General features: G+C 38.5%; 1 protein-coding gene across 1 annotated transcript; it reads right to left on the bottom strand.

Annotated features, from left to right (window-relative positions):
* Positions 1–358: 358 nt before the first annotated feature.
* On the bottom strand, positions 359–6,751 carry LOC306881688 (group 3 secretory phospholipase A2; the record flags this gene model as incomplete). The annotated part of the gene is made up of 4 exons (XM_079435899.1): positions 5,986–6,751; positions 4,624–4,756; positions 3,582–3,716; positions 359–959 (listed from the first exon to the last, which is right to left on the bottom strand). The coding sequence occupies exons 1-4, from the start codon at positions 6,500–6,502 to the stop codon at positions 359–361; spliced, it is 1,386 nt and encodes a 461-aa protein (XP_079292025.1). The 5' UTR covers positions 6,503–6,751.
* Positions 6,752–17,492: the final 10,741 nt, after the last annotated feature.

Below are 17,492 nucleotides of genomic sequence, written 5' to 3'. Positions count from 1 at the left end.
CCCACCACAGTCTGGACTTTTTCTTGTTTTAGGAATTTTTAAATTGTGCAGATACAATAAAACTTGCATTCACTTTAACATTTAAACTAAGTCCAGAAGCAATTACAATTAATTGAGTAATTTGCTTTTTATTAATCACAGCATTAGAACATGCAAATGCGTGTATGTGCATATACTGAGGTTGTTGGTACATATTAAGTATCATTGTTTAGTATCATTTTTATAATTGTATTAATTGGCACCTGTTTAAACAACATTGCAAATTCATTACCGTCTGTACGTGCAAAAGAGCAAGGATCTCATTTGATAATTGTGACTATATGCATATTTTTCATGCTTTAAAGAATTGTCTTTTCACTCATCCTTGTTTTGGGGATTTAATTCGTTTTCCCTTCTGGGTCTTTTTTTTTTTACCTCTTTTTCTCTTATTTTGAAGTGTCCTCGCTCCTGATTTAGTTACGGACATTGGTTTGGACTGAGTGGCCATTGTCTTTTGCACTGAGAGTAATTTGGTTTTAGATGAGGTTGAAGGGGAGTGAGTGACACTTGCTTTTGGAGTCCTGTGGGTGCTTTGACGAATAGTTTCCATTTTGAGCTTCTGAGTAATCATTTTCTTCTCTTTGGATGCCTTCCTTTGGGAAACCAGTGACTCCTTTCTTCCTTTTTGATGTCTTTTTGTTTGTAGTTTCTTCCTTTTTTCAATTTGGCTCACCAACTTTTGACTTAGCTGAAATGTTTCTCCTTTTGCATAGTCTACTGGAGCGCAGGTTTTTTGGCCCTTTGTCAATTGAATTAGTTTCGATTTAGAGGTTCTTTGTTTGGTGCCGTGTGACAGTTTGATTGGCACTTCATTGCATGAGAGGTCAATGGTGCTGCTGTTCTCATTAGTCAGACTGGTAGAATTGTATGGTGTTGAATCTTTCAATACTGCCACAGGTGCAGTCTCAACCATCGTGCATCTGCAGAGAGAGATTGAAGAACTCAGTTACAGCACAAATGTATCTACACCGGGGATGGGCAACTTCGGCCCTGGAGGGCCACTGTCCTGCAGAGTTTAGCTCTAACCCTAATCATTAGGGTTGGAGCTAAACTCTTCAGGACACCGGCCCTCCAGTTGCCCATCCCTGATCTAGATGTATCTATAGAAAAAATGTCAAATATTCAGAATAGAATACAAAATGGGTGGAGTAACAAGACCAGGGTTTTCAAACAGGGTTTTAAGAAGTGCTTAAGATTATTTCTTTAGACATTTGCCAGAATGAACAGCCACGTTCACACATTAATCTTGGTAAATTACTATAAAATTGTTGAATGCATCGTCTGCTGTTCACACAAACTATAGCTACCCATTTTTATTTTTTCGTTAAGATACTAGTAACACAAATACCAGTAACTTATGTGATGTCAATCATCTGAAATGACCTTTAAACGATGCCGTTTTCTTTTTGATTCCCAGTGACAAGCATAAGGACTCGACCACACAAAAAGGAAATTGCAAGACGGCCCACAATAGCTGCTAATAATACAGAGCTGCAGTGCTGATGAATAGAAAAGACGGCAAAGACGTGTTTTTAAATTCACTGACTGTGCTCATGCATGAGACGCTGAAAAAACTGCAAGATGCAAGCACAGCAGTCAAGCATATTCATCTAGCACATATTTATACAGAATATTTTTTTAAAACAGCGCAGTGGAACAAAAAAAGCAAGGTGGATGGCAGTGGGATGGGGTGCAAAGATGCATTTTTGATGCACAACAATTTAAAAACATGTCACTCATGTACAAGATGTTTTTCCTCTACATTTCAAATCATTATCTAAACACTGGAAAACTATTTAGAGATGATTTCTGGCGTGGATAGACACGACAGAGACACAGTAACACTATAGTGACTTTGTTTTCTGCTCATGATCAGAACGTTTTGATTATTCGATTGCTGTTTATTGTTAGTAGATTGTTATAAAAACTATTTAGCTGTTCAGGATCTTTTTTTCTTTTTCTTTTACAAAGTACTACAGGTGCTGCCCAAATGGAAATGTATAACTTTTCCAAAAAAGTGTTGTTTGGACGTCCGTTGGGATACAAAATACAGCCTGAACAATTAAAACATTCATAACTATACATTGTCCATCATAACTGACACATTTATACACAGAATCCGAAAATGGTACATTTGTAAACTACACACTTGCAAATAACATATCTGTACATATCTATACATTCAATTAAACAATTTCATGTTTTTTCCCTCTGTATTTCTACTTTTGTATATGTGCATTATTTAATTTTCTGTTTTTATTATATTAGTGTTATATTCCATCTCTACTGCGTATGTCTGCACTATCATGTATGTTTGCACTATGTCTGTCCTTTCTTCTGCAATGGAAACTCCTGTGACCAAGTCAAATTTCTTGTGCGTGTACTTGGTAATAAAGCTCTTTTTGACTTCTGAAACTGGACTTCTTGTAGCTTTAATTGAACACCCCTGCATTTATAGTTTCCGAGGCCCTTGCACCCAGATCCTGAAGTGCGCATTCGATGGACACTTTACTATCCCATGAGGCCATGGGAGAGGATTTATGAATCGCAGTTAAGAGACACATCTGAGGCTGGTAAATCATGTGACTGTAACAACATGTTGGAGTACATAGTACGTCAAAATTTCATTCAAACAACTTCTATTCATTCTATATAGAGCATGCTTTTTTCAACAGTCGCAAAGTAGGTTCAAATTCAAATGCTATACTCAGTATGCAATACGGACACATCGAGAGTAATCTCCGTCAACACTTTCTGATTGGCCCAAACGCAAATATCAGTGATCTGCACACGCTCTGTTCACACATAATATCTAAATGCTCATTTACTGTAACGTTTCAACTTCTCATCCCACAAAACTGCCAGAATTTGTTTATCAGTATATCAGTGTCCTGATTCTTCATTTTCTCCATGTCTAATAATGTTGCAAAAGCCCGATTTTTAATGAATCGATTGTTTGTCAGATCTGTGTAAGTTCATAATTGCTTGGGAAACGTGGTAATTTGACAGTGACTTTCTCCGCAGGACTCAACACGACTTGCTTGAGGTGAGTCATAGCCTTGACTTGTCTTGTTTTATTTAGTGCATTGCAACTTGAGACTTGACTGAAGGATTTATTTGCTTATGATCTGTATACAGTAGGTAACTTACTCGCACCCCGCCACTATGTTATTATACAGAAACGCATCCTGCCAGCAGCAATAAAATTCAACACCACGAGTATCAAACAAATATAAGCAAATCTCTAGGACAATGCATCTAGTAAAATTGTTACAGGATACAACGTTAATCCAGAAACTGGAAGAGGCTGAAAATTGAACACGTTTATATATGAGTGAGGGATCAATGATTCTGTAAATGTTGAAAACACCTGGTCTATGACTATGAGCATATTAAAACCTTATAATGATGCCATGCAAATGATTCTATGGAAAAAATGATGTCAATGTAGACCTTACATAATTACAAATAATGTCATTACAAGCGGAAAAAAACCACAAAGCATCATTTCTGGAATGCATGACTTCATTTCTTGCACTCACAATCCAAACCAGTTGTACTGCGTGCATTGCCTCCTTTGGATCAGCTCAAAGCAGCGGAGCTTCAGGACGTTGAAAAAACTGTAGCCCACCATGTTGGAGATGGTGTCATTTCCACTGAGAAGGCATTGTTTAAATCTAACAGAGACGAGATAGGAAGACACAAGGCGTGATAATAAACGTGATTTGCATTATAGTGTCAAAATCTGTCCCTTTTGTGTCTCAATGTCAGCTAAACTGTACTTTGAACAAAATGAATTTGCATGCATGCATTCAGAACTTCAAATCTCTTACCACAACTAAAACACATGCATGGTTGCAAGTAAAATAAAACTAGTTTAATTAATTAAAATTTTTAAGTAGCAAACATTATTTTTAATGTGTTCTGTTTACATATTAATGTTGATTATTATAGTAGCTTAATATTTTGTGCAATTTAAATATACATTTCTGAAGTTGAAATAATGTAATTGTAATAATGTATTGAAATTGTCTTGATAACTTTGTGAATTTCTAGTTCATATGTGCTTTGCAATGGATAAGGAGAGTAAATATTTAAATTAATGTTATTTTATATTTAATTTTTATTTAATGCTGTTTGACATTTCAAAGAGTTTCTTTCATGTTTAAGTTTACATGCTAAATACGTTTTTATGTGCTGTGCTAGTTTTGAACTGAAAAGTTATAATCGGAACAACTTTTTATTATTGAAAAATGTGTTTATGTACAAATTAAGTTCCTTATTATTAACATAATTTCATTATACGTTGTCATAACTCAAAAAGTTTTCTTTTTTGGAGCCAAAACATTTGTCTTTAGAGTGTTCCACATCACAAGAAAGGCCTTTACATAAACGTCATGCTTTCCCACTGAAATGTGGGAAAAGATCAATTCTTTATCTTGCACGCAGTAGGCTATAATGTTTTACAGATGAAATACACAGGATGAATAAACAGAAAAGATGAGTAATGACAGAAGGATGAGTTATGACTCTAAAGAGTCTCCCCTGAGGACTGAAGAGTGTGGAATGTGAGACAGTGCTCACCTGTGGTCACAGTCACAGTGCGAGAGCGTGAACAGAGTGGGGTTGAACACACCGAAGTTCACCGAGAACGAGCGAATGATGTTCTCACAGTGATCGTGTTCTCGACAGCATCTGTCTGCATGCACAAACATACCTGCGTGAGAGAACAACATGCAAATAAGTAAATGCAATAATAACAAATATTGATTAATTACCCTGCTGGAAAAAAAACAATAGAACCTTCACAGAAAATTCTAACGGTTTCCACTATAAATACCATTACAAACCATCAACTTTTAACTATTAAAACCATTAAAAATAGTTTCATGTAGTGTGTTTTGGGACATATCCCATTAGGAGTTATTGGTTTTAACAAGCCACCAATAGAAGCGATCAACAGAGTCCGTTTCCATTAAAACCAATACAAGTCCAATTATAACCAGCAAAACCATTACAAATTTTGTGATGGTGTCGATTGTTTTTTTTTCAGCAGGGACAATTCTGTAATATAATACAGTCAATTTGTTACATCGGAATAAACTAATTGTTCATGAAATTGCCAGCGATATTTTGCACAGAACTACTGTTCTTGATTATCATGTAACTACTTTAATGACACACTCTGTAATCACATTGATTTACTTACTGTAATTTTCAGGTTATGTTGCTGGACCTCCCACATCTTTCCTGAACGCCATACATTCACACCCATGCACGCCCACTTTGGCACAAAACCTGCATTTTGATTTATCGCTCTCAGGAAAATCATAGCGAATAATAGCAATAAATACGGATATTGCTATTAATGAAGCTTGTAATTTCATTTCTGTCGTATCGTTATCCTTGATTTTTATTTTCACGCCGATAACTTTCATATCGGTAAAAACTTTACAATAGGATATATATATATATATATATATATCGAGGGGTGAAAACCAGAAGGGCGGAAGTGGTTTTTTGGTGAAATGGAGATATATATATATATCAAATGAAAGCTCTTCATGAGCTCTTTCTACTGGCAAAAGTACTGTCATCCATGAGTGTATACATTTGTATTATAAACAATTTAAATCAGTACACAAAGTCAGATCAAACTATGGTAAAAATTGTTGTTTTGGCTTTTCTGTAAAGTTGGTGAAATGTCACTTATGCATTTCTGGTTCTCTCTCTCTCTCTCTCTCTCTCTCACACACACACACACACACACACATATATATATATATATATATATATATATATATATATATATTTCTTACCGGTATGAACAACACAAATAGTTCACTAAATTTGTTTATAGCCTACATATATATACTAATATTTGAAAAAGAATAGCCTGGCTAAATGAACTGACCAATGGCAGCTTACCGATGGATGCACACCTACCCAACTGTTCATAGTCATTAGCGCTGGTGCCGCGTCCACACCAAAGCGTTCCTGGGAAAACCCAAGCGCGTTTATGGCGACTTTTTGCTCTTGAATCCATCTGCTGGCCTTGATTTCTGCGGTCTTTGTGCAAAGTGAAATTGATATGCATGTTCATTTCACACAGACTGGCATCTTCCAGTAGCGCGCTTAAGTTGAAGTGCATTGGCTTCTCATTGTCCCGAGCGCGCTCTTGACGGCAGAGTGACCAATAAGGCTCAACCAAAGACCCGTCGCTACTCATGAAACAACCTACAAGACGTTTCTCTGATGTCCACTTGCTCCAGTAAAAGAGAGGAGATGCTGAAGTGTCCGGTGAGTGGATGAGAAAACTAACCTGAGAGCTCCCGTGTTCTGATGTAACGAGGAGACAAAATGGTGCAGGTTTCTGAATTGTTACCGCATTGCAACAGCATGCCACTACTAAAAGATGAACAGCAAGAAATCCGATTCGTGTGTCTTGGAGATGCAGTGGCATTGCTGCAGAGACGCGTGCTGACGCGTAGGTCTATTTGGAGGCTAAAAAGAGTCCCGCTCTATTCCAAACTCTACACTAAGCTGAGTTTTCATCCGGTTTAGTTGAGGCTGATGCACAACGCGAATAAACCCCATCAGATTGTTTCAGTCCATGCATGAAGAAGGAATTTGCTCCGTGGACGATCTGTCAAATGAAAATGAACGAGAATCTTTATCGGTTCTTTACAGTCTGTTCACAGATGTCGGAGTGAAATTTGTGTTAGCTACATGTCAAAACTTGTAACTGATGTGGACCTGAAATGTCAGGAGTCACATGACTCGAAATCAACCAGACTTCGTTTACAGAGGGTTTGCAGTATGACCCGATACAAGTTCATCAAATTCCCCGTGATACCACAATTATATTAACGCATTGTTTCACTTCTTCATTACAGCAGATTTCTAAATAACTTGGCTGTTAGCTGTACTCTAAAAAGTAATTAATGGCCAGCTATTCATTTTCAGCAGTGTAATTAGATTACTGTACTACTCCCTTAAAAGTATTGCATCACTTATTGATTACTTTCTAAATCCCATATCAATCTCAACAATACAATGAAACTGGGTTTCTTTTTTTTAAATAATAAATGATAAAATAGCATAATTTATTCTTGAACTGGCCAAAGTATTTAAAGGGAGAAGGATACATAAAAAAATACATTTTAACATTGTTGATGTTAAATTTTGATGTTAAATCCACAATTTATTATATACAATTGTTTTAGCCTGTACAGTACAGTATTTAATGCAATTACATCAGAACTGTAATTAAAATACAGCCAAATTAATATTAATCCCTTGCTTTACTTTTACAAGGGAAAAGTAATTAAATTACAGTAAATACTTATTAATGCATTACACCCATGCACCACTGTTACATAGCGATGCTGCACATGATTTTAGTCCAGGCTGCGTAATCAAATGTGCTTATGTTTTCAGGTTTTAAAAACTACTGTGAACTTTATCATTAAGGTTGCAGGTCGAGTTTTTTGGCAGCTTATATCCAGAATGGTCCTGTCCACAAATAAGTAAGGCAGGCACTGTATGGCAAGCAGTATTATCATTTAAAACTTTGGTTTGACTATTCAAAATTATATTTTCACTTTTGAATTTATCCTAGATGAGTTACAATTCTAATTTGAGTAGATTTTAGATACCTGTAAATACATTTAGACTAGTTGGTCTCTCTATTGTTGGGATTGTGAAATACACAATTCATTGACAAAGGCAATTCATATGCTGGTTTGGGGTCTATCTCTAAAGTTATTTTATTATGGTCGACATGATCAGATAGGAGCGATTTATCATTATGACCAACTAAAGGAGAAGAATGAGAAAGTGATGATGTGTAGGCAGGTAATAGACAAACACATAATTAAACTCATGAAGTGCCAACTTTTATATTGGGTTCTTGAGAAAGAAAAGGACATGACGGAATTGGTAATTAGTTTACTTTTTGTGAGTCAAGACACCCTAGTTTCACTGTTGAGTTTTGTGGGCTATAGTTAATTGCATTTATGGAGTTGTTGCCCTGCATCATATTTGTCAACAGTCAACTGTATGAAATGTAAGATGATGTACAGGTCTGGGAGCGGGGCCAGTGCGTTAGAGCATCCTGGAGTGGAGTCTGGGGAGAGGATAGGAGCCGAGAACTCAGGCAGAAGCGCCATATCCAGGATCTCTGAAAGACATGCTGGAGCGGACTCTGGGGCTGGAGCTGACACTGGAGCAGACTCAGGGGCTGGAGTCCACAGTCTCTTCCTCCACATTCTCCTCCTTTGGGCTGAGGAGAGTGAGAAGACTGGCAGGCTTGACAGCGGAGAGTCCGGCGATCCTGGGCTGAAGACTAGGGAGGAGCTTAGGAGAACTCGGGGAAGTAAGGGTGGAACAGAGCGAGCGGGCTCATTGGAAACGTATGTGGAGGGAGCTGGCTTGTGGTGAGCTGGAGCGTCCACATGCTTCCGGATGAGAGGAGGATGAGGATCCTCCACACCGACAAGGAACTTGGAACCATTCAAATCTAGAACGTAATTTATGAAATCTGGGAGACTCCATTTGATGTTCATGTAACCTAATTTCTAAAACAGTAATGAACTGAACGCAACGCTAAAATCTCTTGAATGGTGTTAATGTTCTTCAGTGTAGAAAGCATAACAACAGCTCATGTCATCAGAAGCATCCATGTAAAAAAAAAAAAGACTCAAGAACAGCTTTTTCCCACTGGCCTTCAAGCTTCTCAAACGATCCGCCTGAAGAGCCTCCCCGTCATTGTGCGTCAATGTAGTAACTCATTCTCAGCAGACTTGCCAGAATTTTCCACTCTTGTCTATTTTAATGTATTTATTTCTTGTCTGTTCTATGTCTGAAAACTGATGCTTTTTTGCATATAATGCATTTTATGCTTTTTGGTACTATGAAAACAAACTCTAGCTTTCTATCATGAAATAATGTAAATATTCATTAACTGCGTAAAACTGACACAGTGTGAAGTAAATGTTTTGATTAAGTCAAGACCGGTGACAAGATTGTGCACCGAAGCTCCTGGACAATTTGTATTTTATCTGTAATCCTATTAAATGGAAGTTCCAATAGAGTAAAGAGACTCAAAAACATTTTAAAAGTATATTGAAAAAGACTGTATTTTATATATTTAACACTCGAATAAAGTTATTTAATAAATACATAAACACATTAACACATAACACGCTCATATATCATATACACAAAAAATACTTGCAAATTTTAACCTCTAGTCTCTCTCTCACACACAAAAACACTTGTGCATATGTTTTTTTGTTTTGTTTTGGTCCAAACTAAAGTGTGGTTTACAGAATTTTTCAGAAGATACCCATAACTGATGTTTTTATGATTTGCTGACATATATTACAATAGTGTTCCCTTTCATAGGTTCACTTCAATGCTGCGATGACGTCATCACTTTGGGAACACGAATGTCTGAAGCCCTTATACCATCACGCCAATTTCATTGGCCAAATAGCGCTTAGCACCACCCCCACGTATGCTATATCAGCGTGCCGCGCACTATTTCATCAAATTTCAATTCCTTCAGGAAGGGAATCTTCTGTTGCCCATCGGAAAGAGATTCTTGTGTTCTAAGCCATCCTTTTTATAGAGCAGTATTACTCCTCTAGGCACAATGAGTTTTACGGTTTGTTTGGATGCATGTTACACGGACTCACTCACTTCGCGGCCTTTATCTATTATTGTAGCCGTGATATCTGTGTTTTTAAGTGTTGCACTCTGGGCTCACTCTCCTTCTGAGGAATGTCCATTCAACCCCCGCTGTTCCAGTTCTGTGGTTGCCGAGGCGCCGCACGAGCTCAACGCTTGGGGTGACGGCGATGAGCTGAGTGTATGGAGAGTGAACGAACAGAATTAATTCCCTCCTCTCTCGCTCTCTTCCCCCGGACTGCGTGCGTTCATCATAGAGCGCCTCGTGCATCCGGTGGTTTAGTCAATCTGATCCCGCTCTGGAAGCTTGTAAAATTATTCTTTCGGCTGCAGATTAGATGAAGCATACTCTACAGCAGCCTCAGGCTCGCGAGGAGTATTCTTATAGCAATCTATAACTGCGAGCAGGCAAGTTTTTCCCCTCTCTAACATTTCTTGCTATGCTGCACTAATGCAGTCACGTTCATTTGATTGGCGCTTATGCTTCCAACTCTTGTTCGTGCACTGTTTTTTAGATGTGGACTCTGAGGAGTCTTGCAGCAGAGGGTTGTGCACTATTATTTTTGCGCTCTGTGCTACCAAACATTAGTTGCCCGATTATTTCCTTCAGCTCTGTTCTGAGTCGAGCTGAAATAAGTGAGTTTTTCCCCTCTCCAGTTTTTCCCCTTTCTAGCCCTCGTTTCGTGTACTGCTTTAGGTGCAGACTAAAGCAGCCTGCAGTGGATATTTGTCATGCACTATTGTCTTGGCGCTTCGTGCTACCAAGCATTAGTCTGCCCTGCTGTTAATTTTTCTCTCAGCTCCACTGCTGCTTTGCGCTGGAACAAATCAGTGGGTGAGCTCACATATCTAGTAATTCCTATGGCAAGCTGTGTTACACCTAATGCCATAGTGACTCGGGCTGCAGAGTGAGCAGGGTTTTTTTCCTGTCTCTCTCTACTCCTACACGGCATTAAGGGAAGTACATTGATTTGGATATTTCACCTCATTGTCATCAGCTTCGCAGAATTACGGTGACACGCAGAGGCTTTCATGCTCTAAAGCCATGGAAGAGATCCCAGTTCCTTCAGGAAGTAGTAAGGAATGGAACATGTCCCATAAGGAACATGTTCTTGCCGCAAAACAGCGGTCCGTTCGGGACGTCCAGTCTGTTGAGCTTGGACAGACAAACTTCGGAGCTGGCACATAATCGTTTGGAACTACTGGCAGTCTTCCTGGCTCTTACCACAGTTGAAGGCTGTCATGTACTAGTCAGGACGGACAATATGACTGTAGTTTATTACCTAAATCGTCAAGGAGGATTACATTCTCGTCTTGTTCTTCTTTGGGCTCAAACCAAATTCCTGTTGATCAGAGCAAATTCCTGCTGAACTCAGGAGCGGACTTGCTCTCGCGACAGAGCCTGGAGGACCAGGAATGGAGATGACACCCCCAGGTGGTGAATCTCGTATGGCAGGGGTTCGGCCAAGCGGAAGTGGATCTGTTTGCTTCGAGCACCAGTCCACACTGCCCGCTCTGGTTTTCCCTGTCTCCCCCATTGCCCATAGATGGCCCAGAACCAGTCTGTATGTTTTTCCCCCTATCTGGCTGCTCCCAGTTGTTCTGCTCAGAGTACAGTCAGATAGAGTGGAGCACCTGCTATTAGTGGCCCACCTAGTCATGGTTTTCGAACCTGGTCAGTTTTGTTGATAGGCCCTCATTGGGAGGTTCCCTTCAGGCAAACGATCTGTTGACACAAGCTCGAGGCACGATTTGGCATCTTTGGCCGGAATTATGGAAGTTATGGGTGTATCCCCTGAGCAGAATGCGTTATTGTGCTCTGGTCTCTCGGCTGAGATTACCGATTATCAACTCTAGAGCTCCCTCCACAAGACGCTTATATGCTTTCAAGTGGAGACTCTGTGCCTCATGGTGTAGGCAACGTATTCTTGGCCCAGTTCATTGCCCCATAGGTTCAGTGCTGGAGTTTCTTCAGAGTCGTTTTTCTAAGGGAGTGACCCCCGCTACTCTCTAGGTGCATGTAGCTGCCTTATCTGCCCGACATGCTCCCATAGGAGGTGTTTCAGTGGGTTGTCATTCCTTGGTCTCCGGTTTTCTGCAGGGTTCGAGACGGCTTAGGCCTTTCCTCCCCGCACAAGTTCCTTCTTGGGATCTCTCGATTGTTTTGGAGGGTCTGTCAGGCCATCCCTTTGAGCCGTTAGAGTCCGTGTCAGAAAAGTTGTTGACCCTCAATACGGTTCGCTTGATGGCTTTATCCTGCCTTAAGAGAGTAGAGGAGTTACAGGCTCTTTCTATCAGCCTGTTGTGTATGGACTTTGCCCCAGGGCTGGTAAAAGTTTACTGCGACCTTGGCCTGACTACGTTCCTAAGGTCACTTCGAACCAATTTCGCTTTCAGCAAGTGGTCTTAGAGGCTTTCTCCCCCACTTGGGGTCAGGTAGCATGAGTCTCTGCCCAGTGAGGACACTGAGGACTTATGTAGACCGCACAGCTCAGTGGCTTAGGTCTGACCAGCTGTTCGTGTGTTTTGTTGGTAAGAGCAGAGGCTCTGTTGTCACTAAACAGCGAATGTCACATTGGATAGTGAAGGCTATCTCTTTGGCCTACGAGGCGGGTGGCTTTACTTTGCCTCTAGGATTACGTGCTCACTCTACGAGAGCAGTGGATTCTTCCCAGACCTTTCTGAAAGGGTCATCAATGGAGGATGTTTGTGCTGCGGCAGGTTGGTCCTCTCCTAGCACCTTCTACAGTCTGGACGTGAGGATGGCTCCTGGCTCCCGGGTCTTATCCGCTTGAGCAGATGCTTTCCTGGGTCTGCAGCTATCTAAGGTACGTCAGACGTTATGGTACAGCGTTTCCAAAGCGATGACGTCATCGCAGCATTGAAGTGAACCTATAAAAGGGCCTATCTCGGGTACGTATGTAACCTTGGTTCCCTGAATAGGGAACGAGATGCTGAGATGCGGGCCGTTCCATACCTTGATAGCGCTTCCTTCAGTCATATATGGAAATCTGATGAAATAGCGTGCGGCACACTGATATAGCATACGTGGGGGCGGTTCTAAGCGCTATTTGGCCAATGAAATTGGCGTGATGGTATAAGGGCTTCAGACATTTGTCACACCGAGGGTGTTCCCAAAGCGATGACGTCATCGCAGCATTGAAGTGAACCTATGAAAGGGAATCTCATTCCCTATTCAGGGAACCAAGGTTACATACATAACCGAGATGATTTTTATTATTATTTTTTTAATTCCTGCTATGTATATCTGTAAGTGTTTCAAAGATCTAGTGAATTTTTACAAATCCAGCTCGTAACTCAGGATACACTCAGAAAAAAGGTACAAAACACTGGGGTGGTACCTAATAAAAAAATGCTAATACACTTTAGGTACTGATACATACTTTTGAAGTAGCCTACATTTAAGGTAGTAATATGTACCATTAGGAGTAAACAAGGTAATTCAAAATCCATAATCACAATGACATATTACTTAACAATTAGTTAGTCCTGTGCCTCAACAAGTAAAGTCATAACATGATACCTTTGCAAATCATTAGCTACTGATTAATTAAAGCAGACAACTGGAAGTTGAAGTAGGCCTACATAGCTTTGACCACTGTGGTAATTAACATATGAATTTACATAATTAGTTAATATAATGTTATTACTAATACATAATGAACTAATAACAATTTTTAGTTTACTTAATATATTAATCATATAGATTGATCATCTGCTGATGCATTAATCATTAATAAACGGTTTAGGTTATATTAGGGTGAAGTCATCTAAAATGGGACACGTTTTGGTAAATGACTTATAATACCATCAAATAAGCTATGCATGAGATCTAATGATATTCTTATAAATTAGCATGGGTCTCTTAAATATATTTATATTTTTTAAATGTGAAAAAGTACAAAAGTTTTAAAATTATGAGAGTTAGAGAATCAACAGGTACTTCTTGAGCCACGGCACAACATTCAGGTAAAATGGGCCAGCTGTTCAGTTAAAATGGGCTGATATATAAAAAGAGAACAACAAAGGTAATTTCAGCTCAAATCATTTTATTTTTAACAGTAATTTGACACTATTGTCTTTAGTGTGCCATAGCAACACCATAAATGTATTTCATTAAATAGAAAGTTGAATGAATATTTAATTAAACAATGCAATTAAAAATGAACTGATCATGTTGTATAGGTGTGTGTTTCTGTGCATTGGTGTCTTTTGTGTGCATGTATGTGTGTATTTTTTTAAAGACTGTAAACATTTTGTATGGATACATATCTACTATAAACCTATGTTTAACCCTCCATTTCTGTGTAAAAGTGTGTGTGTGTGTGTATGCAGCCCATTTTAGCTTAACCAGCCAAAAAAGCCATTTTCTACCTAAAATGACATTTTTCATAAAAATCAGTCTAAAAGTTTCTTTTATAAATTAAACTTTTTTTTTTTTTTAATTTGAAAGAGCATGTCAAAACATTGTTCATAAACCTTTGCTTTGTTGGTAAGCTTACTTATAATGACTTTAGTACCCTTATTAGTGATGAATGAAATTTACTATGTCACCTTACAGTTTCTCTGACAAGCTTCATGTACCACATGCCCTGCCCGCCTTAAAAAACTCAGACCAATAAAAATTGTTACATGTCACCAAGAGTTAACAATGCAAGATCAGTTATTGTGATTTTCTGTTAAAATTTAAAGGGATATGATGCTACAACCTTCTTTGGCCCATTTTAGCTGACTTCACCCTATACATTAACTCGTGATTATCTGTGCATTAGTTAAGCATGAATTAATGCATATTAGTGCACCCGTAGGCTATAGTAAAGTGTTCAATCTTTCGCTTCTGAACGCATCTCACCACTGCCAGTGTACTGGGGTTTCCACAGCAAGGTAACACGGGCGTGGAATAAGTAAAGAGGGCTACGAGCAAAGCTCAGAGAAGGAAGATCAGGGAAAGAGCGCTCTCCTCATATGCGCAGTCGCTACTGACCTCACTCCCAGAGTCCGCATTGTTTGCAGTCGCCTTCCTTCATAAGTGGGCGGTTGTTATCAGGTAAGAATATTCGAGATAACATTTTCCTCACTTAACATGTTTATTAACACAGTGCATGCAAAAAGCATCATTTTCTAATCGACAAAGCTGTTGAATTCTGTGGAGAACGCACGCATTTGGGTCTCGAACCTGATGAGTTTTGCAATTTATTTAATACAGAAAAAAACGGTGCATGAAAAAAGGTACGGTGTCTTTTGATTTTACATCGGATGAGGTGGTAGTCAGTAGCTACAAATGCATTCTGCCCACAGTCATCCATGCACAGGCTATATGAAATGATATCGACATGATGGCTGAACAATGGTTGCTGTAAAAATATGAATCTATGTGAGCTTTAGGTGAGGAATATCTACCGATGGTCTCATTCGTGTTTGCTGTAGGACTGTAAGAACCAACATGCAGTTGTCTTCTAGAAGATAAGCGTAAGGTGTGTCATCTCAATGCGGGTTTTGCTTCTGCTTTACACTGATGAGAGAGAGGCAAGGTGCGTTCCTCTAAAGACGAGATCGCGAGCGCTTCTGCTCTTATTGCGCAGCAAGGCAGCGATCAGGATTGCTTTGTGCATATTAGAGTTATTAATTCTAGACTACAACAGTTTTTTTTTTTTCAGTGGGAGTGTATGGCCAGGCACTTGCTTTCAGGGGTATCCAAGTAAGTGTTTTCTGTGGAGATTTCTGCAGATATGACCTAGTTCCACTCATATTTAGTCATTCTGCTTGTTTGCGGTGGAGTTTTGGAAGGGGTTTCTCTGTATCGATTCAGGTTTATAATGCAGAATGATATTTGATGTATTTTCCATGCAGAAGGAAATTCATGAAGGCGTGGATTTTTGCAGTCAAATGACTATTTGCACTGCTGAGATTTGATGAGATATCCGTCATGACTGCTGTTGATAACAGATAATCACCTTTATGTTTAAGCATTTCAGGACAAATAATCAGGAAATTATCTAATGTGTCACTGTAGAGCATTGATGTGGAAAGATATTGAGAAAAGGGTATTAAAATGTATGTTTCGCTATAGATTTGATTGATTCATTGGTTGCATACAGACTGTATTCTTATTTTTGCTGTACTCAGTCCCTGATCTGTTATATGGATTTTGGGACCTCTCAACTTGGGACTTAGTGCTTAGTTCATATAACAAAACAAAATGGATATTAGGCCAACATGTAGGCAAAGGGAAGTATCTGATACATTTATACTCAGCTTTCAGATATCTTTCATTGTGGTGGCAGATAGGCTATTTAGTAGGCAAATAAAAAAATGTAATACCCCAAAAAAGGGTTTCTTTGAATATATTTGCAGGAATGTACACCATGCTCTTTAAATTTACCATGCAGGCAAAGCACGCAAATGTCAATATGTTTAAACAGTTCAAATTTGTATAAGAGCTCATGCAAATTTTATAACTTTTTTTTTTTTTTGTAGAGTTTAAATGAGATCTCTAGCCATATTAATCCACATATTATGCTGTACAGTAATTTTGTTGCGGAGGAAGTGACCTTATTAAGCCCACGCATGATTTTCCATGTGTTTTTCATAACTGAGTATAGCCTTATGAAGTAATAAATCAAAGATTAATTTCTCCATCTACATTGATTATTGATTACAGCTTTAGCATGTGACATTTTTCAGCATCCATTAACTAAACATAATTTATAAACCTAAACTTTTTTTTCAATAAAACATTTTTGGGTTAAAATGTGACTGGCCACTAGTATTTTAATATTTCAGGTACTGGCTACTTTTCAGCTTTTAGCAGTTTAGAGGTGATAAATGAATTGTTAAAAGCACATGTACTGATTAATATGCATGCAGAATTAGAGAAATCGCATGGAATTTCACATCACCTACATACATACTTTATAAACCTTTATTTAGTGCAACAAAATCAGTGTAAACAGAAACTGGGACATAACTATGTGCAAAAGTGAATAGTCATTAAAATATCAGTGAAAGTCAAGGACAGCAATGTGGACAAAATAAAATATGATAAATAAAATGAAATCATTTAATTTAACATCTCAAAAATGAGCAATGACTGTATGCACATATCTTTAATTTAGTTAGAGTGCATAATTGGCTCGTTTTTTTTTGTGTGTGCCTTTATGTAGGCAGTGTTTGAATTTGCTGCTTGCAATTCATTTTTAGAACTCAGATAAGCCCAGATAAGCCTTATGCATTAAGAAGTGCTGTTACTGCCAGCCAAATGTGCTTTCAGCACTAAGCATCTCAAATAGTCCCTGCATTTCTGAAAGACGTGAGAATCTGTGGATAATATTACAGTGATAGAAACGCAAGATCCACCACTGTACAGTGATATGAATAGCTTGTGCTAATAAGTATGGTTAGCGTTTATTGTTTTGCTTTTTGCTGCTTTTTTATGCTGTTGTTGAGAGTTTGGCTGGGCGCGATCAAGATTAATTGCAGCTCAACATGACTTTAATCATTTTCAATAATGACAATATATATATGCACTAGTTTTATTCCGATCAGGCAAACAACCTAGGACCAGTTTGCCAAAGTAGATTTCACAATGAATTCAAAACCATTCATTTAGAAGATGATTTTGTCTAAAATGTTCACTTCTAGTTATAAAGCGTCAGACATTTACTCAAGACATGGCTATTGATGTCAATCAAAAACAAGTCATGAATAAATGTGGGAATAAATACATCTGGGAACAAATA

This window comes from Barbus barbus (assembly GCF_936440315.1).
Source record: "Barbus barbus genome assembly, chromosome: 2".
NCBI lineage: Eukaryota > Metazoa > Chordata > Actinopteri > Cypriniformes > Cyprinidae > Barbus > Barbus barbus.
The sequence above is the reverse complement of the archived record's forward strand: the minus strand, read 5'-3'. Positions and strand labels throughout refer to the sequence as shown.